General features: G+C 42.4%; 2 protein-coding genes across 13 annotated transcripts in view; one reads left to right on the forward strand and one right to left on the reverse strand.

Moving 5' to 3' along the window:
- CCDC158 (coiled-coil domain containing 158) overlaps positions 1–11188 on the forward strand; it is a 37930-nt gene extending 26742 nt beyond the window's left edge. For 3 of the 12 annotated variants that reach the window (XM_075038916.1, XM_075038932.1, XM_075038940.1), the window contains 6 exons: positions 649–708; positions 2197–2256; positions 2602–2657; positions 4211–4423; positions 6898–6999; positions 8173–8865. In XM_075038916.1, coding sequence (XP_074895017.1) covers positions 649–708; positions 2197–2256; positions 2602–2657; positions 4211–4423; positions 6898–6999; positions 8173–8249 — 568 coding nt within the window. In that variant the 3' untranslated portion in view covers positions 8250–8865. Of the gene's footprint in view, positions 1–648; positions 709–2196; positions 2257–2601; positions 2658–3753; positions 3807–4173; positions 4460–5416; positions 7000–8172; positions 8867–10790 lie in introns of those variants that run through there. The other 9 variants (XR_012652055.1, XM_075038924.1, XR_012652047.1 and 6 more) reach the window with 9 other exon arrangements.
- A 2902-nt stretch (positions 11189–14090) lies between these two features.
- On the reverse strand, positions 14091–15871 carry STBD1 (starch binding domain 1). The gene is made up of 2 exons (XM_075026815.1): positions 15543–15871; positions 14091–15360 (listed from the first exon to the last, which is right to left on the reverse strand). The coding sequence occupies exons 1-2, from the start codon at positions 15820–15822 to the stop codon at positions 14549–14551; spliced, it is 1092 nt and encodes a 363-aa protein (XP_074882916.1). The 5' UTR covers positions 15823–15871; the 3' UTR covers positions 14091–14548.
- Between the last annotated feature and the right edge of the window lie 6558 nt (positions 15872–22429).

Raw genomic sequence — 22429 nt, forward strand, 5'->3', positions numbered from 1 at the left:
TAAAGGAAAATATAATTCATGGACTTTGATTAGGATCAAATTTATTTGAACTGTGACGCTTCTCCCATAATACATACTGGTGGAAAAAAATAACATCAGTCCCAGTATCCTATGTATTCTGGGTTTTTCTGCTTTTCTGAGGTCTTTTTATTGAAAAAAAGATCTGCCTGTTATCAACATGCAAATTTTTTGACTGCTTAAATAGAGAATCTTCTATTTCACAAATGGAAAAAGAGTTCATGCACAGAAGTTGGTCTGTCTGTCTGATATTTTTTAAGCAGTGACTGTATTGCCTCTTCCTACCTTGACTTTCCCTATCATAGATAGAGTCCTTTGGAGGCATGACAGTCAACCGTGTGCTTTGCCAGCCTGTACTATATGATTATTGCCTATGTTCTCTGGTTACAGTGGCAGTGGGAGAAATTGTTCTTTTCTACATATGGGTACGAGCATTTATGGTTCAGACCGTGTGGATTTTACGAGAAATTTTCTCCCTTGCAACGGTGTTCTCTTGCAGAGCTGAAATGAGGATGGGGGAATCCTACACCTAATCAATTCTCAATATACAAAACTGTCAAAGTACATGACTATCTCAGTGCTCTTGGTAGTGCTAGTTCTGATGTTGTCTTTCTACATCCTTCTACACAGAGACGGTACAAGTAGAGGATGTGCTGCTGTCTTCAGCCTACGATCAGATCCTTGCAAGAGGTGAGAAATCACTTTTCTGAGAAGGTCACGAATAACAGAGATATAGATGTTTTTCGAGTGAATACAATAGGACAATATAGCCAATATTGTGAGAAATAAAAAGAGAGTTGTTGTACAAAATGTATTTAAAAATTGGGAAGAAAATAATGGTTTATGTTCTAGTAAAGACTAGAAGTTCCTTGTAGGTCACAATTCTGAGATAGCTCAATGAAGTAGTGATGTATAAGATTCATTAACCAGGTTTGTGTCTTTAATCTCCAAAGCTTGTGTTTCTGTGTACCACAGAATTGGTGTTAAACAAGTGAGAAAGATTACCAAAAGGCGTTCATCACCTTGGCATTTTCTGTAAAGAGAAATGTGGTAATGACATCGACAGGACATTGCTGAAGTCCTTAGAAGTTAATGAATTTCCTTTTAAATAGATACTTTATTAATTAAATAGAGGACCTTTACCAAAAGATACAGAAGTGGTATATGGAGAGCTGGAATAAGGTGCTGCTAGGTAGATTTTGTTGATTGTTTCCTGTGAAAACTGAGATGAAGCTTTATTATTATTATTTATTTTTCTTTTGTTCCCAGTACCTTAGTTAAAAGTTGTGCTATATCCAGGGTTACCATATCAAAATATAAGATGCCAAATGGCAAGCGCCATTTGCTATAAAGTCTTACTTGATTTTTTTTGTCTGTTCTAAAGCTGAGGTTGTCACAGAAAGCCTGACATAGAGCAAGAAGGTTTTGTATGATAAAGGTAGCACTTTTTATGCTTCAGGCATGTTTAGCAGGGGGGGTTTGTGTAGATTCAGATGGAATAGCAGAGCTGCTGGTGGAAATGGAGCATTTCTACAAAAGGTCAGCATAAAATTCAGCAAGATTTTACTTTTCTGGAACACTTCCGAGTGTCTCTCGATGCTCATACTTAAAATGACTCCAGCTGTTTTTTGGAAATTAATCAATGATCCATTTCCATTGTCTCGTCAAATACCACTGTACTTGAAGAATTTACAGTGCCTGAGAAAAGACATAGATCCAAACCTGGAAAAGGCAAGAACTTACGTTACGGTAGTCATCTGATGCTATTAGGTGGAGTATGGGCTAAAAAGCACCTCATAACCGGAAGATGGTCTCAAGAAGTTAAATAGAAGCACTGTTGTGTGAGTAACCAGAAGGAAGATTGCAATGGCATTAGTTGTCTAAAGCAGAAGTTTATTGTCTTTTTTCCATCTTTATAAATACCCAGTATTCATAATGAATCTAGTTATTTCCCAAAGATACCCATTACTTCAGTAGTCTAAATTCACTCCAGCTCTAAGAGACTTCTTTTAGTGAACTCACATAACAATTTTACGATGCCTTTGCTTCACTATTAGAATGTGGCTGCCATTGCACTCTGCTTGAAAAACAAGCTTAGCTTCTAAAAATGTGAAACGTCCCAATCCTACTGGCATGGCTTTTGCTGTGATTTTGACGGCGATATGTTTTTCCATGCAGGGAGACTGCAGCTAGAGACTCTGCTACTGAAAGCATTGTGGAAAAGGATACTTTCGGATGGTGAGAAGTGCTTTCACTTAGCTGAGTAACCTGCTTATTGAAGTACTCATTTGAGATTCAGTTTCTAAGGCTTTTAATACAGCATCAGTCCTGACCTTCTTAGTATTGTTTTATTCATAATGCTGAAAGCTTCCTGGGAATTAAAAAACAAAGCTGTGATGTTACTTTCATCCTTCTAAGAGTGAGCTGTTGAACTTATTTACATTGTTTGCTTTTAATTTACATGTATAAGATCTGGCGATTACATATGAGAGCTTCAGATTCTCACTGTGGAGGCTAGCTAGCATTACCAAAACTTAGCATAATACTTGCAGAATGCAAGTTTTGCCATCGTTTTGCTTGCAGGGATCCTTCATGCTTACACGCTGCGGATCGTCAGCCCCAAGGCGTTACATCCCTTGGTAAGTTTTCATTGGCTGCATTTGAGGGTGAACATGCCATATTGATGTCAAACTGGAACATTACAGAATATTACAAAAAATATAGTCCAAATACAGTATATTTTCTTGGGTCATTTACTCAAATACCTCTTAGCAGGTGCTGTTGCAAAGTCTCTATTGCACTTATGCAAAACCTGTATATTGTTGCAAACCAGCTCCACGGAGACTGATACCAGCACACCTAAAATGGCTATCTTCTGTGACAGTTATTCATCAATAGTGATAGTCTTGTCTAATTAGCATGGATAATATTGTCATATTTTTGGTGCCTAAATTTAGGCTCTTGAATTCTGTGTTCAGGTATCTAAATATGGATGTGCTTTTGAGAGGAATCAGGTCATTGCAAGTTTTGTTGATTTCCTTCCAAGTACTGGGTGGTCAGTACCTTTTAAGATGTGGTGACATGAATTTAGTAACCTAAACAGAAATAAAAGGATATGGCTTTGAGCATCAGGGTTTGAAGGTACTAGTCTTAGCTGCCTTCTGTTTTCTTGCCCATAGATTATCCATTCTGTGACTTTTCTGTGAAAATTGCCTGCAGACACTGATATATTTAATTGTTCTCTATTAGTATTTAAGCCACTGTGCTTCAGAGATAGGCTAGAACTCCTCTGTTTGTCCTGAGGAGTAACTACTATGGATCCTCTTTCTATATATCTGAGTATTAAAGAAAATCTCATGGGTAGTTACTGTCAGCCTTCTAGCAAACCTACTGCAACATCCAGGGATTTTTCCTAGCTTTCAAAATAGCTGCAAGTAGCGTTTTTTACATAGAAGACTTGAGAAGTAGTTGAAGAAGAGGAGTTTGTTAGAAACCCCGGAACTATTTTCAAGATGTCCCAGGAGGGGTGTTAGGAGTAAGAAAACAGACTGTGGGAAGAACAAGAGAATTGTAGTAAATCTTCCCCTCGTTAGTTGCATACAACCTTTTTATTTTTTTTTCCTTTTTACACACGCACACTGTGTGCCATACATACGAAAACATGTTACGTAATCTGTTGATTGCATATTTCTATGCATATCTTGTCTCTTTTCCTTATGACTCTCTTTCTGCCAGGAATTCAAGGCATATCAATCAGTTATTGGAAAGGAGGGAAATGGCAGACCTGTGTAAGCAACATTGTTTTTTTCTGCTTCTTATAATGAAGTAATGAGATCCAAGTCACCAGTAACGTACGGGGAGTCTTGGGTTGTTAGCAGCTATGATACTACCATCAGGCTGTTTTGGAAGTAAACATGAAGCGAGTAGTCAGCAGAAAAAAGCAGGCCCTACTTTATGCTAGGCAGGCTTACTGGCCATTTTTCACATGACAATCACTTTAACAGAAATAAGCATGTTTTGCAAAGAGGCTATACTCTCCTGCTACTTTGGCTACTAGTGAGGAATGGAAAGTACAAAAGAGTGCAATGAAGGGAACCCAACCCTGTAACTGTTAAAACAAATAATGTCAAAGCTGCTGTGGGGGTTTCTTTTCAGGTATGTGCTCACTGATCTTCGCTTGGATATCTCCTAGGAGATGCATCCATTTTCTCAGCAGCTCCTCGTTATATATCCTCCCCCAAGAAGGTCTTCCGGGAGGATAGATACAGAGAAAGGTCTCCAGTGCACTTGCTATTAACCGCTGCACCCGATGACCTTGCAGCTGGCCCCAGCGCTTCACCAAAGCATAGACTGTCCACAAGGAAGGTTGGCTCTCCAGAGGGTGCAGCCGCAGCCCTCCAGATAAGTAAGCCCGGTCCCATTTACTGATCCAAAGGGCCTGGCTGGGTCTCTTCTCAGCCAGTACAGCGAGTGAGTTACAAACTGTAGGTTTAATTCAGCCATTCAGCAATTCTCTAGAAACCACTGGAGTCCCACCACCATTCACTGATACAGTCTTTTCCAGTCTATGATTGTGGTACCTGTACTTCATACTGCATTTATTTTTTATGTACCTTTGTAATATGTCGCTTATGGAATCCATTCATGCTGCTGAACATAAATGCCAGCAATTCTCAAACGTACAGGGCTGACACAGGATTGATCTTCCATTTGTGGTTCCAAAAAGTGCAGTTATAGTATGCAAATTTATTGAAACATTATTTACTGATGGTTATTGCAAAGGACTGCATTAATGGTTCTGGCACACTTAACTACAAGTGACTTGTTCTTGCTTACATCAGACTGCCTTTGTCCTGTCACAATTCTGTTGAAGTAGAAGGTTTTTTCTGTGAAAAATGAATTGAGTAAAATGTAGCAGCTAATTAATGTATTATACAAAGAGAAGATGAATTCCATACACCACTAAATTTAAAAACTGGTAAATTGCTTTATTCAAGTAAATAGACTGTAGGGATGCTTAACATCAATATTTGCAGTAACAGGCAACACAGTTGCCTAATACTAATATTTGTTATAGTTGTTGTGGTTCCTGTAACACGTGTAGAAAAGTTCTGGGGTTTACTGAAAATATTTGATGTAAGGCTGCATCTGTGTAGCTCTTAAGCGATACAAATAAGCTTTCCTGCATCACAAAATACGTGTGAGGATGGTTAACATTTTCAAGGTAGTCTATTAATTATGTGCCAGCGAGCCAGGCTGGCAGGACTGCTTTATTACATTTAAGTGGCAGAAAGACCCCAAAATGAGTACGCAATAGGAAAAACAGGGAAGGAACTAAATTTTCAAGTAATACTTACTGAAAACCATTTTTAAACATTACATTTCTCTATTTTGCAAGGTCTGAAAACATCATTTCTCTTAGAGGGCACATAAGCACTGCAGGTAGGAGTGTAATAGAGATGCTGAACACCTAGCTTGAAGCTAGTTCTGGTACAGGCAAAAATCTAACCATAGCTCCAAGGAGTTCAAAAGGACTAATGTTTTCTGCTTCTCAGGTGGGATTTTTTTGTAGTTTCAACCTAAAGTTAGCATGTCTTTATTGTATTGTTACTTTGTTAACGCAGACTTCTCCTCAGTCACTTATCTTTTGCGTTTTAGAAACATCAGGATCTTCTCTTTATGCAGAGTGGCACCTAAAACAGCTGGGCTGAGCAGTCATCCTGACTAGAACATGAACATTGTTGTTCATTGACCTTTGCTTCCTCTGGCTGTCTGGCTGTGCAAAGATGAAGTGCATATTTGTTAGCTAATCTGTGGTTTTATGCATGTTTAACAACTAAGAAATGCCTGTTCGTAAGCAGAGCGTAAATGTGCATGGCATTTCCCCATCAAAGTGCTGAACTGGCTATGTGAGTGAGTACAGAGAAATTTCTGTACCTGTAGAGCAAGACAACTGTCCCTGCAATTTGCGAGCCTTGGTTCTGGATTGCACCTCTTTTAGGAAACACGCAGGCTTGGTGGAGTGTGAACATCTCTGCAATTGGACATAAACCCCAAATTGTTTCCGTGTAGGCCACAGGAAATCTAGCAGGTCACAACTGTAACCTTCAGCCAGTCGCCAGTCATTGCTTAGTTCAAAGAGAAAGATAAGTGGCATCACTTTTTTTGTTGTGTTTTGGTTTTTTTGCTTTGTTTGTTAATCCGGTCAGCCAGTTATCTCCATCTCCGGCTCCTTTTCTTTTTTTTGCCTCTTTTTGAGAATTGATGACTGTAACAAAAAGGAAACAGTCCAAGTTCTGGTCAGAAGAAGCTCCAGGGTGCGAGACCATAGTTGTTCGTAAAGTACTGGCGTGACCATGTCAGTCTGTGGGTGTTAGTGTTCAGTCAGACAGGCACAATGCCAGTTGAATTCTGCACTGGTCTGGATCTAAAAGACTTGGAATTTTTGGTTTTATTCCTGGCTTGAGTAAGTTACATCTTTCTGTACCTTAGTTTTGCATCTGTAAAATGCAAGTGATGCTATTGCTTTCTTTTGTACAACCCTTGCAGTTTTACTGGCAAAGAGGGACTTTAGAAGTTGTGGGCATAAACACTATTTTAGTACATTAAGCACTTTTTCTCTGTTCCCCAAATGGGGAAATTTATAGGCAAAATAGAAATGTGGTTGTATTTTCGCTTAAAGAGAAGTACCGCTAAGTATAAATTTCTGTCAATAACCTTGTCGTCTTACTCATTTTCTTTGCTACTGGAAGTTTTATTGTTTGAAATTTTATTTTCTAAGAACTTTACTTTAGATGGAATGTTTAAATAATTTGTAATGACCTTTTTTATAAAAAAAAAAATCTGTGATAACATACTGATGAATAATTTTCTCACTAGCTTCTCAGCCCATGGAAACTAGTCAGAATACATCTGGGAGGCTACAGAACAAGAAGGAAAGCCTGCAAAACCCAGTGGAATCATTGCAGATAAAAAACAAAGGTGCCAGAATTTACAAAAAATATTCCTATTTTATTTAAAATACCCACAGTCTCCAGAAACTGTTCTTGTTACCTGCCAAAGCACTACCTGTGTTTCTGCATGAGGTCAGTTTAGATGTGACTGTTTTACTAGCAGTACCCACTTCTACGTTATCCTGCTCCTAGGAGAGTAATTAGATTAACTCCACAATGCACTGTTGTTCAGCCCCTTAACTCTAATAAGCTTCAAGATCCTTAACATTTCAAACATGGCAGCTGGCGAAGGGTGCTGTCATGTCCAATTAAATGAAATTTTTAACAAGCTGATGACTCTTTCATGGAAACTCAAATACATTCTGACAGCAGTGGCCTCAGAAGCATAGCCTTTCCTGCTCAACTTTTTTTTAAAATCTGAGATGACCACAGTGACGATGGAGAACTTTTCAGGTTCTCTTCTTGCTCCCTTTGAAGTTGCTGGTAAAATGCACATGAACTCCTGTGATGGTGGGATGCCAAGTGAGATAGAATTTCTTTTATCTGCACTTTTTCTTACTTCACATTCCAGTTGCTTCCCCTTTTCCCTGTTAAGTCTCGCTGCATAGTTTTGGGAAATTATTATTTCCCTACATGATACAGTGCACATGTGTCAGGGACATACAAGCGACCTGATTTAGGTAAAACTAATCAAATTGTATATATAAAGTGTAAGGTAAGTGTTCTCATTTTTATTCTTTGCCATCCATTAACATCTTCAGTTGGCCTGTTTTCTATGTCCACATAAAAATATATATTCATATCTGCAGTGTATCAAGAGTTAGTGTATACAAGGCGGGGGGAAGCATTTTATGTACACGCTAAGTAAACCTGTTTGCATGACCGTTGGACCAAAGGTACTAATTTCACACCATCCGAAAAAAGAAATTCTGAAGTCAGTAGCAATTCACCACTCCTCCAGCATTTTGTGCTTTGGCTTCACAAAGCAGATGAGGTGGTGCCTGTTTATAACTAGCTTTATCTTTTCTGTTAAGGTCCTGCGTATAAAGAGTTGCAAACTAAAGTTGCATTTATAAGGGCTTGATACATACAGTGTAACATGCAGGAGGATATTACAAAGCTTTAGATGTCTGCATCTGAGACCTCAATCATTTTAACATAAGGTGGTGGTCAGGTAATCCGTTCTTGCTGCTATTTTCAGCCACGTCATCAGTGATCAGAACTCAGGAAATGAAGATAGAAAAAGCAAAGGAAAAGGAGGAAAAGCTATCAAAGTGAAGACGCCGTATAAATTAGTGATTACTTTCACGTATGTACATTGTGTTTAAAATACGTTATATTTTTAAAGATTAATAATAAAAGTTCTGACAGTTTTGTAGTTCTTGCCTGGAACCATGACACTTTTTACAGTTTTTACTTTTAAATGAGTGGGAAGTACGGGGGAGTAGAAATACATCTAAATACAGACTCTTTTCACTGACACACATTTTCAATAGCTGTGTGCTGTGAGTGATACTGGCCACAGGGCACTGCTGGCTGCTTCAAGTTCCAGCGTTTCTTCCACGTGTTCTTGATCTTGCACACAATTTCAGGTCCTGTTTTTTTACAAAGTTTTGCAATGGTTTGTTGGGCTTTTTTTTTTTTTTCCTTTTTAAAATAAATTGGTTGCCCTTCCCTCCATACTTCATGTTACTAATTCAGGAGATTCCAATTCATCTGGATGTCCCAGCACTGCCAAGTATTTCCAGTAAAAGCAGGAAACCTGCCCATGGCTCCTGTTAATGTTGAGATAAAGTGTTGAACCACATACCTACAACTGCAAGACTGCACAGATTGCATCCTATACCATGATTCCTTTAGGCAGAATGGACTCATCAAGTAGTATTTTTTATGTCATTTTCACTGCTTGTTGGGTTATTTGGCTTGATTCATAGTACAAGGGGAGAGTCCACAGTCTTCACTGGGATTAGCTTTGTAAGCATAACACTTGCATTTAGGCTTGCAGCTGAGGGATGTGTATGTGCCTAGTTTGGGACTTCTTGTCCTTCTTCAATCTGTGTCCCTCTATAAAAACTAGAATAGGTGAAGTTTAGGCAGAAAAAAATGCATTTTGACTCTATACTGACTGTTTTCCTTTTAACAGTCTAGTATGACTTAATATGGGTGGTGGAGCCTGCTATTTAGGGAGTTTGTTAAAATAGCTGGGTGTATTACTTTCAGTTGGTCTCCAAAATGCTCTTCAGTTGAGTCACCAATACAGACAACTTTCCCATAATACAAGTGCCTAAGAATAATATTTTCAAAGGCCATTTCTGGTGTAAGATTAGTAGTGAACAGGAAGACATGTTGAGCACACCTGAATTTATTTTAAAACCTCCTGTGTGTTCTGACATTTGAGGGTTTTGCAGCAGAGGGCAAATGACTGTGCACTTAGAAGAGTTAAAAGACTATCCAATACTAAAAACAATTCCAAAGTAGTAAGATGAACAGGATCACCAAAGTATCAGATTGATGTTTAAAGCCTTATTAGTGTTTGACAATATCTAAGGGAACAAGATAGTTGTTGGAGAAAAAAGATGGGAGGAAGAAGTTTGTGCACATCCCAAATTGAGTACTTTTCCAGAATTTGCCATTTGATCGTTATCTGGGGACTGTTCGTGAAGCGCAGGTTAATAGTGCTGCCCCTTCAGAGTCTAGCAAGGCTGTCTGAGAAGCTGGTCATGGAAGCTGCTGGCCTGGTAGGAGGGGAGTCCTTGCTATAAACAGTACTGACAAAACAAGGGGCAAGATGTCCCTGTGCAATAAATTGGTACCTGAGCACCGAAAAGTAGACCATCCCCAGGGTCAGCAGGAGGTGCCAGTGGGGCAGCTTCACTAGCATTAGTGGTTTTCCTCATTATCTGCTTTCTGAAACGCAATTATGGCCTTGGATTTGTAGCAGCATGGAAGGCTGCGCTTGAATTCAAGGGGCTTACCCAGTGACTTTGTCCAAAGCAAATGATTTGTAGCTACGGCTCAGCAAAAGTAGCTTCATGAGCACAAGCCATGCAGATACAAGCTTGGTTTTCTTGACTTTGAAGCTACAGGACTATATTCAGAGTAGATCAAATCTGAGATTTTTTTAGTTTGAGGTCTTGTTGTGTGATAAGAGGTTAGCGAGTTGTTCCTAAGGTGTCCTCAGTTATTGTCAACAGTATTTTGATTTAATCTAGGTAATTTTCTGTATTTCCTAATAATTTTTTTCCACTGATTTTGTCATTTTTGGCAACAGTGTTGCAGGCTTAGTCAAAATGTTAATAAAGGCGTCTCCCCTTTCCTAGGAATTGGTTTCATTGAAAATGAAAGGATCATTTCAGATGGCTTGTGTATCGCAGTCTGGACTCGTTATACATATTTGATAGATCTACCAAAGTTTTCATAAGAAAAGGGTGAGATCTAGAGAATGAGAGCACGTATTCACTCCATAGCCCAGCAGGTTTGAAAAGGTCAGTGAAAAGTGCACTCTCAGTTGCATTCAAAGAGCCAAGCTAAGAAGAGTTTCAAGAGACTGCAGCCCTGTGAACAGAAGGGAGCAGGTGGAGAGGTACAAGTAGCCAGAGAGAAGGGAGGGAGATCTGCCAAGCAAAAAGGCAGCTTAACATCCTTGTGCTGGAATCCAGCGGAGTTGGCAACAGGTCTGGGCTTCCTCCCTGCCACCAGCAGAAGGCAAAGAATGGGCCTGGGGAAGCAAAAGGTTCATAGACTTGTGGGCCCCAGAGCAGCTCTATACATCCTGGACTTTGCAGCATGAATAGCACTTTGTTATTCCGTGTCATACAGGTGGATGACAGGAGGACTGTTAGGCAAATCTTGACCACAGCAGGACACCACAGATGGCAACCAACCCCCTAAAGAGAAAACCTAATACCAGTGTAATATTTTTGAATGGATCATGTGGAGAGGCTCCAAACAGTAAGTTTAACTCCCAGAGAGCATGTGGGCTGGGCATGGTTTTTACAAAGGCACCTGCAAAGCGAATAGGAAGCAAACAAGTTGCAGTGCGAGTTCCCGTATGTGACTTTAAACTGGTTTATGCCCAGTGTCCATTCCAGCCTTAGGCTGTCCGTTCAGCTTGCCATCCAGGTGCAACATTTAGCATTTGTACACCAAACTACTTCACAAATAAGAGTAAATTGCATTTCAGCTGTAAGTAATCAAATTGTCAGATTTGTCAGAAGTTTGTTGTCAGCAGTATGAGCCAGGGAACTTAAAAAGTAGATCTTTGGTTGCAGTCTTCCTGGCTTTGCCAGGCTGTGAGAGAGATGGTTTATTATTTGCTTTTAGATATCCTGAGCCGCAGGCTGCTAGGCTGTTGTATCCACATAGGAATGTCAACAAGAACTTGTTTCTCCCATGTAGCTTCACTAGTCTCACAGCCAGGACATTGTACTAGTCAGGTATCAGCCTGTTCTAGCATAATGATCCTTACGCAGCAGGGCAACTTTTAAGTCTACCTTCACGCTTGAGTGAATAGATTGTTCCATAATGAGGAATCACCTCTGTAAACTTAGAGAAAATACTAATTGGCTCCTCCAATAATAGAAAGTTCCTTCTTTCACCATACAAATAACATTTAATTTACATAGCATAGGCCCTGCTGGGCAAGCAGTGATGTGAATGGCACAATAATTCAGAGGTTATAGCAAAAGTGCATTGCAGGTCTTTGTAAAAACCTTGCTTGATCATTCAGCAAGATGATGCAATCATGAGGACTGTATGCATTGTCTGTGGGATCAAAGCACAGGGTGTTTAATTAAAAAAAAAATTATTCTTAATTTGAGAGACTTCTCGGGATTAGTCTGTTTGAAACATGTTCATCATTGCATTAGAGAATCTATTCTAGTGTAGGTTAAGTGGCTTTCTAGTGAATATCTTAATCTAATACCACAGTTAATCTTCTCAGACAAGCCTCCAATGTATGTATAAATACACTCAAATGGCAGTGGCTGTTGGACAAGTGCTTTTTATGTTGACAATATGTGACTATATGAAGAGCTTGCATTAATGTGAAAAAATAGTTGTAAACAGCTTGTAATAACATGTTTTGCTTTGACTTCAGTGATTTCTGAAGATCAACTTCTATTTCAACTGTACCTCTGTATATTAGGGTTTTTGTTCACTTAAATTTGTTAGAAAAGCTAAGTGCAAAAAAATGCAATTAAGGTACCAAGCCACTAGTTCCAGTGCGATATTCAGTTAAAGCTGTAAGTTACTGACTGAAATCCATATAAGTGTTTTGTGTACTCACTGTTGGTGCAGGTGAACAGAAATTAAGACCTTTCTGTTTGTACACAGTAATCATAGTCAAACAATAGAAATATTTGTTACAGTGAAGTGGTAGCCCCTAAAATGAAATGAGCTTCATGTTAGTATTTCTTTTTCAACCCTGGGCATACTATGTCCTATTTTCCTTTTAAGCTCATGTAGTAAGTAACATAAGTCCCATATTAGTTTCCTCTTGAAGAGGGTTGAGAACTAGTGTGTGGACATGCACATGGGTCTAAGATCACTGAAGCAGCATCAACCATCTGCTGAATTATCAGCTCCATCCTTTCCCTTTTGAGTCACTTGCCAGAAATGATACCACATTCCTTCCAGACCTGCAGTACTTCTCATGCAGAAGTAGTTACAGGGGTACTTTTCATCCTGGACAAGCAGTTAACAAAAAGCTTACAGTCAGTCTTGAGTTTAGGTCCCACCCACATTTCCTCCCTTTTTCTTTTCTGTAAAAGGTCTGTTGAAGGAATTAAATTGATTTATCTGAATCTTCAGGTTGCTTGAGACAACCAGAGACCAAAGCTAGTGTCTGTAGAAGCAACTGATCCACAGAACAAGTTGCTCTGCCACATAGCAGCTGCTGGGGGGGAGGGGGGGGGGGGGGGGGCTTGTTCTACATGAGAACATGAGAACTCCAGCTTGCCAATGCAGTTGTTCATTTGCCTTAGTCTTTCTCCCTCTTCACCCTCCCCTCAACACCACCCCAAGATTTTCTTCAGCTATTTTGTGGCTGTGCCTGCATGAGCAGGCAGCCCAGCCCACTCTCAATCGATTTGTTTCATGAAACATCTGGTACTGAAGTCGGAGTAGCAACATTTCAGACACTTGTTCTTCACAGTAGCTCAACTATTGTCCCACCAACTGCACATCCATTAACCATTAGATGCAGGAGGTAAGCCTCTGAAACTCATCTTCCAGTCTATCACCAAAACCCATTCCATTTCACATACTCAGACTGCTCCACCATGCAAAGCAGGAAAGAATTAGCAGAGGCAATTAGATGAGCAGTGTGCTTTTGAAGCAGATGTTCCAAACCTAAGTGCTAATTAACGTACTTCAGAAACTCCTACAAAGCTATGCTCTTCAGACCAAGTTCACTCTAGGGAAGGGATATTTGCAAGCTAGAGCTAGGTTCTTCATTATGGAAAGAGCTTGCTGAAGTAGCATCATGTATTCGTAGCCAAAAATACAAAAAGCAGGCAAGCAGAGCAGCTTTCTGCTTCTGTCATGTAAAAAAATACCAACTGGTTGAAGCTGGAAGCATTCTACTTTATCTGGCTTACTAGAGGGCCACAACTTAAAAGAAATTTGTGTTGAAAAGCCTAGTCTTGAAAAGAAAACAACAACAAACCTGAACTTAAGCTAAGTAGTCGCTAACAATACTGTGGTATTGTTCCTAGGTAGATGGAATATGCCACCTTATCTCTATTTCAGTGAGAATCCTATTCCCTTGCCATCACAGCAGTCCAGGGTTTTTTTTGGTTTGTTCTTTTTTTTTTTAAAGCCTGCTCCCACCCTGACAAAGTAATTCATTAAGCCCAGACAGTCCTTTCTGACCTTTGCTCTCCTCTCAGCAGGATGATCTGACTAAAAGGGACCTATCTGCCAAGCCTTTGTTTGAGCTGAGGTGCTTCCTGGAGAGTAGGGACTAGAGAATGAAGTACTTTGGGGTTAAACCTTTGTTACTCCAAAGAGCGCCAGCCACTTGGCAGGAATTTTTTAGCACTAAGACTTCAGGTCAAGTAACTCACTTCGATCGAAGTTATTAAAATGAGTCAGTTCACTGGTCGAGTTGTAACGGACTGTCAGTCTGAAAGTGTTTATTGTTTACTTAATACATTACATAAGTTAAAACACTTAAGTTCCTATTACGGTGTAGGTAACCACACTTCCTAGTATGCTTCAAAAGCCCTAAGCAGTCGGTACAAAGATGCATCCTTAGCCCCACTCTAAGCAACACAAACTCAAGTCCAGGGTCCAGATTTACCTGGACAGGCAGCTGCTTGGAATGCTGCTCATGCCTTTGTAGCCTACCTTGCACATCTTCAGAACGCATTTGAAGTTGATTTCTCAGGTTGCCAAATGGATTTCCTAGAGAGGATGGCAAAGATCTGCTGCTCACATGGTTTAACCAGGTTTGATACGGGACTTACAGAGCTCTGCACTTGAGAAGGTCTCCTACTGAAGAAGGGGTGAAGTTTAGGGGCCCTGTGATTAATCTAAGCAGGTTTGCCATTAGGTAAGCAGCTTCCAAAATCTCATTAATGGTATCCCCACCACTGATGAACAATTTGATCTTCATGTTCAGTCACTAGGGTCCTATTCCCGCATTCTTCCCAACGTCGGACCTTCCCATTCTCCACCAAGATAAATTTCCACTCTACTTTGGTGTCTACCGGCAGACTAACAGATTCAGACCAGAAGCCATCCTTGTCGTACCTGAGGGGAACGTAGCTGTGCCACTGGCCAAGACACTCGTGGTCACCAGTAACACCGAGGAGCTGAGCATCAGAGTGCGTGATGTAGTGCACACGGAAAGTCACATGGATATTTTGAAACATGGGGGGCACAGCTGCAACTCTCTTCGCTTTCAAGTCCCCATCGGGGCAGTCCCCTTGCTCCCATTCCTTGCTGTCGGCATCTTCCGTGCTGCCGTTCTTGCCAGCCTCCCCCCAGGCCAGGTGCTCCGAAACAACTTCCCACTCTTCATGGTCCCAGTCCTTGCTCTCGGCTGGCTGACCCGGCTGCTGCTCGATTCTGTCCTTACAGGCATCATCAGAGGCTCCTGCCAAGTTCATCACGCACCATCCGTCGCTTGCCTGTCCCATCTCGGGTCTCAATTCTCCTGCCTGGCTGCCGCGCACATCAGCTGGCTGCTCCCCGGAGTCGGCGGCACCCTGCTTCGGGAGCAGCTGCTCCATCTGCAGAGGTCCGCCTGAAACTCCGCCACTTTGAACGTGATTAAGCTCCTTCCTCGGTACAGCCGCCAGGTCCTCTCCCGGCATCCGAGGGCTGGACGCGGCAGCAGCCTTGGCCTCCAGCAGCACTTGCTCACCGCTCGCCAGAAGACCCGCTAAAAATGACATTTCATTAGAACAGGCACGGTTTAAGCAACGCAGTTGAGCTTCGCGGCGGCAAACCCACCTCCTCGCTGGCAGGCTGGGGCAGACCGGACCCCGGAGCATCGTCTCTCCCCTCCCCGCCGCCCCCTCTCCCCTCCCCGCCGCCCCCTCTCCCCTCCCCGCCGCCCGGTACCTGTGCCCGCCGCCGCCTCGGCCCTGTCCTGCGGGCGCCCCTCGCCGCCTCCCCGCAGCGGGGCCGTCCCGGCCGCCGCCTCGCCGCTTTCCTCGCTTCGCCCGTCACCGCTGCCGTACCAGAGCCAAGCGACGAGGGCGGCCAGCAGCCCCACCACCAGCGCCGGCCACAGCCCCGCTCCCAGCCAGCCCCAGCCGCGGGCCTCGGCGGGGAGAGCGGCGGCGGAGGCGGCGGAGGCGGCGGGCGGCCGCAGGACGGGCGGACCGCGGTCGCGGGCCATGGCCGGACGCTGGCAGCGGGACGGCGGCCGCCCCCACCCCCGGCGCCGCTTTAAGCCCGGGCACCGGCCCCGGGGAGGAGCCGCCCCCGGGGCGGGAGGTGGCTCCCCTCGGCGTCTGGCGGGGCCGTCGGGCCGCCCCCTGCGGCGGGCGGGGGCGGCTGGAGGGAGGGAAAAGGGAGGTCAGAATAAATAAAAAAAGGAAGTCCGAAGTTAGGTGAGAAAAAGTTGAAAAGCTTGCTTTCTCTTCCTCCCTCCCCGACCCTTTTCCACCATCTCTCCCTTTATTCTCCACCCCCCCCCCCCCTTCTCTTTCCTCATTTTGTCTCTATAACACAAGGTAGCCATGCTGCAGGGGTTTTAAACGACAGATAATGCAAAACTGAAAGGAGATGACACGGCAACAAAACCAGAGTTGAGGACTGAATGCTTGAGTTTCCTTCCTATTTTAGTAGGAAAGCAAGCGTTGGAGCTATAGTAACTGCAGAAGTTTATGAGGTTTAATTCTAGCAGTATTGGGGGCCTTAGATTGATATGCTCTAGCAGGGGTGTGCTGAGGGTACTGGCTTGTACTTTTAGTGCTTGTACTGATGAAAATCCAGGCTTTCTCTTGTATCCCTGAGAAGTGAGATGAATTCACTGCTCATTTTGTAACTTCTGCATCATACTCTAATGACTACAATAGGATTTCTTAACATTGTCCTGCTCTCCTGTCTTCCATATAATGCTCAGGAAGCTTTTTTGGACTACCGGGACTTCAGAGTCCATCAGTGCAGAGGATATTTGATGTTTATTTTAATTTACCTTCATTTTACTACCCAATTTTCCTCTTGAAGTGATGATGTCAAATTTTATTTCAAAATTAAAAGGTTATACAGATAAATCTTACTAGGAACCCAAGGAAGTTAGTAAATGCAGCTTATGACTTTGTATTTTGAATTGGTAATTCTGGAGTGACACACTGTAAAAATGTTTATCAGTGTAGACTATTGACACCAAAGATTAACACCAGAGAAGGAGTTAAGGGAGGCAGTTCCATTCAGATTTGACTGCTGCCTTTTTTAGATCCATTCTCTTCGTCTGAACAAAGGTGTTGCCATTACTTGATTTCTAAAGCCCACTGATGAGATTTTATCCGCTATCTCATTAGAAAAGAGAATGGCTAAGTGGATGTCCCAATAAGTCTATTTCCAGTGTGTGAACTTCTTAATCTTTCAGTGTCATTTAGAGCAGTACTGCCTCAGCTTAACAGGACAGTAAATGTCATTCGAATTTATAGAAGCACAAGTGTGCAGGCTTTGCAGTGAAGTTTCCTGGCTGATATGGCATATGGTGGCCTGTGTGAATACACAAAATTCATGGTCTAAGTATTTTTCCTTTCTTTCCTTACCACAGTAGCCAAGACACTTTCTCTGAAGCCCTTCCCCAACAAAGTGCTGACCTGGTGCTTAAGTAAAAATATCTATTTTGGTACTTTGATGTGTGGGATGCGTTCGGGCATGTGCTAAACTCAGAGGCACTGCTCAGATCTTCTGCTCAATGATACAGTGAGAGAAAAGAGCTGAGAAGCTAGGACCTGCCTGGGCATTTTCTCATTGAATGTGGGTTTGGGTGCACTCTCTTTTACCGCTGTTGATACTTCAAGGTGCACCTTAGCCTTGCTACTTAAAAGAGACACTTGACAGTAATGAGTTGTGTTAACTACTGACACTCTTTGCTTAGTACATATATTCGCAGTTTACTTATATTCCTTTTTTCTAGCCTTCAAAACAGACAGTCTATGCTCTGTATTTGTACACCACCTTGCTCAGCTGGGATTATCAGTTAGGGCACCTACATACTACTGTTAGTATGCATGTACTGCAATTTAAAATTCCTAGTCATCTCCTTGAAGCAGAGCAGGCAAAAATCATTATTTACTGTATCATTACACTAAAAGAGCATCCTTCTGCCAGCCCTCAGCACAGATGAAGAGGTAGTGTTTAGAGCTGCTAACCCCAGTATTTTTTTTCTTAAATATATTTGATAAAACAGCTTAGGAAGGAAGAGACACCAAAGTAACACGGCTTAGAAGTGACTATTACAGAAATCCTTAAGGAACAATTTATTTTGAAGGCACGAAAATGTGCATGATGAAAGGCAGGGTGCTGCTTTAATGAGCAAGAAAAGAGCAAAGGTCTCCTCTGGTTCTGTTCATCTTCCATGCTCATACAAGTCTCTTCTGTTGCCAGACTCTTTTTCACCCAGCACCTGCAGAAGAAACTAAAGCAAAGCACACAGATTGCTTTGAGTACTCAGAGAGTAATTGTTGTTACTAGTAATGCATTTGAATGATATTAAAAAGAGGGAGTCGCAAAGGACCTAGGTGCCACCAGAGACAAGCTTGCCACACAGCCAGGCAGGGAAGGACAGTTCTGTAATCCAGATCCCAGTTTCCCACGCAAGTCCTACGTAGTCCCCAGAGGGCACATGCTATTTTTGCCCAGTCGATTCCAGGTGCCATCAGCATCCAGTGATGCAAATGCACTTTGAGTGCTGTGGTCTCCTAGACCAGGGCCATCCTTGTAATCTGCTGTGGAGCAGCCACAGTTCAGAGGTGAGGGAGGTTTTTGTGAGCAAGGGCTTCAGCTTTACCTATGATTACTTGTTTGCAGAGGCTGCAGTGGGTGGCAGGACATGAAAGAGCTTCATAATTTGCAAACCTCCTGGTAGGATTGTACTAGAGTCCAGCATAAGTCCACACTGTTGCAGAAGAGACTTATCTGACCTTTCGGCTCTCCTGTCCTCACTGCCTGTTTTGTGCAGGCCTTTGCTTTCATGTGACCATTGAAGTGGGTCAGATCAGGTAACTGATCCAGCTGAAAGTTAACACAGAAAATTAAAAAAATGTTTCTTTTCATCTACGCAAATACTTGGGCCAACAGAGGGGAGAAAACATGGGTGGATGTTATGCTGGATATAACTAGTTTTAGGTGGTTCAGTCATGGCTGTAACAATGATACCCTGTCCCAGTAGCAGCGAGTTTGTGCTTTGGAACTTCTCTTAGGATGTCTCTAATTTATTTTCTATTTCCTTTTTTTAAAACAAGGTTCTTGGCGAATACTAAGGCTGAAATTCCTGAGTCACTGATCACTTACTGAGTGTTAGAAGCAGAGATGCTAGACAGAAGAGAAGAGTCATAGCCCAAGAGCTCACAGGATGCTGAGGACTGAGGTTCCTGTTCTGAAGCAAATACACAGATCGTTGCAGACGGTAACTTACCCCTGGGTTTTGGTAGCCCTTCCTCTCCAGGAATTCTTGAAATGCTCACATCCTGTAGAACGTGGAGACCTCTGCCTCCTAAGAGAATTTCCTAAGCAGATTAACAGAAAAGCTCCAAAATGTAACGTTGTATTTTTTTAAAACTTTAATTGGAACCAAACAGAGCGACAGTACAAAAAAGGGGCAAGGAGACAGTTTCTCAAAGTCTCAGGGACACAATTCTGTTTCAAATTTATTCAAGATTTTAGTTTGTTCATGCGGTCATTTCTGATGTGGCATTAGTTTGGAAGTTAGTGTTCTGTGAACATTGAGGCTTCATTGCACCATTGTTTATTCAGTAAATGTGATAGCAGTTGCTGGACCGTATCTTGGAAAGCTACGTGTGACTCTGCAGAATTACCAGCCAGCTGACTGCCCTAAGATCAGGACCCTCTAACCTGCCACCTTTTCTCATTTCAAAACCAAAACAGTAGGCCGGATATTTACTATTCCAATTCTATAAACAACTCTACAGCCGTAGCTGTTAGGAAGTTGTGGCCCACGTGCACTGTCTCAAATGAACTTTCTGAATTTTATTCTGTAAGCTCTGCCATCTAGTGTGGTGACAGGGAATCTCAGCTGTAGCTTCGGAGCGAGTGAGAAATGGCCAGCTGGATCAGACCCGTGGTGCATCTATCCCACTATGCTGGCTCTGATGGTGGCAGTTAAGGGGATGCTATTTCGGGAGTGCTTTTGAGCCTGGCCAGTGTCTGATCCCGTGGTATCCACAGTTGCTGTATTAAGGATGTTGGAGAGTACTGCTCTTAAACAAGCCTTGTGCATGTACAGTACTTCTTCCAGTTTTACGCTAGAACAAAATGGAAACATGAACAAGTACAAAAGAAATACAAATTAAGGAGCCCTCTTATTCCCTGTGGCTGTACTATTGGGGCATCTGGAAGTTCCACAGACAACTCCATAATGGGAGTTTGGCAGGGGAAACTTTATGGAGGTTTGCAGAGAGCTCTTTCTGAGCACAAGGACAGCATGTGTGAAAAACCCAGTGGTGCTTTTATGGAGCTCTGTTGAGGAGGGAAAGGAGAACAGGTCACAGGTGAGGTTGGAAGCAGGTAGCAGCTTTCTGATAATAAGAGCTGTCAGAGTTTGCTCATTGCCAGGCTTTACACTGTGGATTCTCACTGTCACAGGGAAAAACCAAGCAGTCATTGTCACCAATCAGGTGAATAGTAAGAGATATTATGCCTCTTACTCTTGCTGCAAGTGCGGCACAGGCATGTTCCCATAACCTACACGCCCTGTAAGTCATTAACTCTGCTGGGCTCAGTGTCAGTGGTACAAAGTGCTTATGGTACCTTCTTAACGGGTGGTGTCGTAAAATTGTGAACACCATTGCCTGTTTCTTTCGGATTCATTAAAGGTTTGCCCACATTTTGCTTTTTCCACGTTTTAGGGTCACGGTACCAGGGTGCCATATCTACTCTTAACAACTTCGGGCTGGCGTGATTCCTAAAAAATATAGAATAATGTGTAGTAACTCTCTTAATCATGTTTCCTATTGATAGAGCAGATACCAAGTACTAGTGCTGCGTAAGTGTGCTTCGGTAGTTACCCCTTGCAGTAGCTGTATAATCATGTTCAGCACCATTGACTCTTTCAGAGTGAAGAATACTAGACATGTGCTGTCTGCTATTCTTGTTTTCTAACCCAGCCATTAGCTAGTGAGTTGTTTTTTCTTTCCAGCCAAAGGAGTAGACAGTTTAGCTGGAAGTGGTCGGATTCGCTTGGGAATATACCTCTGTAGTAAAAGAGAAGGCACAGTAGAGTGGAGGAAGGCAAGTAGGGATATAGTGAGAAGAGAGAAGCACAGATGGAACTGTGGAAGCAAGTACAGAAGTAAGGTATCCTATTCATCTCTTCTGCCTGTCCCCAGTGAGAAGATGTGCCCAAAGGCAGAGCTAAAAGGAGATGGGAAAAGGAACAACATCATTTCATAGATATCTTAACCATAGCTCACAAAGCTTCGTCTAAAGTAGCTTTCCCTAGAAGCCAGGTTAAAATCTAACATTCAAGACTCTGCTGCCATGGAGGTTTTCTTGGCAGTTGCTTGACACTTTCTGCATTGGGTCCCCACCCAATCAGGTAGAAAAATGGGAAGGGCAAAGTATTCATATACTTTGGGTCTGCATCACACTCCGGGAAGAAACTGTAACCCTGACTGTGTTTCTGTACCATCCTTTTCCCGTATTAATTGCGAGTATCTCGGCTATGAACACTGGACGCTCTTCTCTGTGCAACATTTCCCAGTAGCCAGCAGGTGGCACATGAGGAGTATGTCTGACAGTGAAAGCTCTTCGTTTCCACACTGGGAAGAGATGGTTTCTCTCAGTTGCTGTTAGCTTTTCGAGAGCGGTGTTTTCCATACCTTCTGTCCTAGATTGCTGACCAAAAAGTTGCTTTCTACAGTAAGACACTGAAGAATGTAGGGAGAGCAGAGAAACAGGCAGATGAGAACTGGTGGGAGTGCCGTCCTCAGAACTGGCCTTCAGAGTGGTTAGTAATGAGGATACTCCAGATCCAGACCTGCTTTACATTATCAGCTGTTAAAACCTGGAAGGCAGCCAGTGAAGAGGGAGAAAAAGCTGTTTCTCATAATGAATCAGCATGTGTGTCTGTATGGTTTACAGTCATGGTGAAGGAAAGCCAGGCACCATCAGAGCCTTTCCTTGTGTCCAAGAATCAAAGGCAATACGCTGAAAGGCACCTCAGGAGTCCAGTTTAGGGCTGGTGTCTGCAGGCTGCTGGTGGCCTGGAGGTCATCCATAAAGGTATTAATTTTTCACCTCCTCCCCTCCAACACGCACATGGATGGCAAATATGTTTCTGCCTGTCAGCAGGCACAGGTTGCCAACTACTGCCAGTTACAAATTCGAACATTTATAATTCTAACAGTAAAATCAAAGTATTTTAAGACAGTAAAGCTGAACTATATCTTAAGGGCTTGGTTCTTCATAGCCACCAAAATAATTGTAAAATACAAGAAGGTACGTAGATTTTCTTCAAAAACTCTTTTTTTATCTTAACAATTAAGAAGTGCTGGTCTGTTTCACCTTTCTGCCACAAGACAACGTCAACCTGCTGATGCTTATGTAAGCTGATCTTAAAAGAGGGATAAACCAGAGCCGTCAGGATGATGTATTTCATTATTTAACTGTCCTTTCTGTTAGAAAAGCATTGCTGGTTTTTAACCTAAATCTGTCCACTCCCCCTCTGCTCACTTACCCTGTCCCAAAGCAACATGGGAAGCAAAGTATTTCCAGTTTCTTTTTATCACCCTTGTACTTAATTGGAG

This window comes from Buteo buteo, chromosome 1 (assembly GCF_964188355.1).
Source record: "Buteo buteo chromosome 1, bButBut1.hap1.1, whole genome shotgun sequence".
Classification (NCBI taxonomy): Eukaryota; Metazoa; Chordata; class Aves; order Accipitriformes; family Accipitridae; genus Buteo; species Buteo buteo.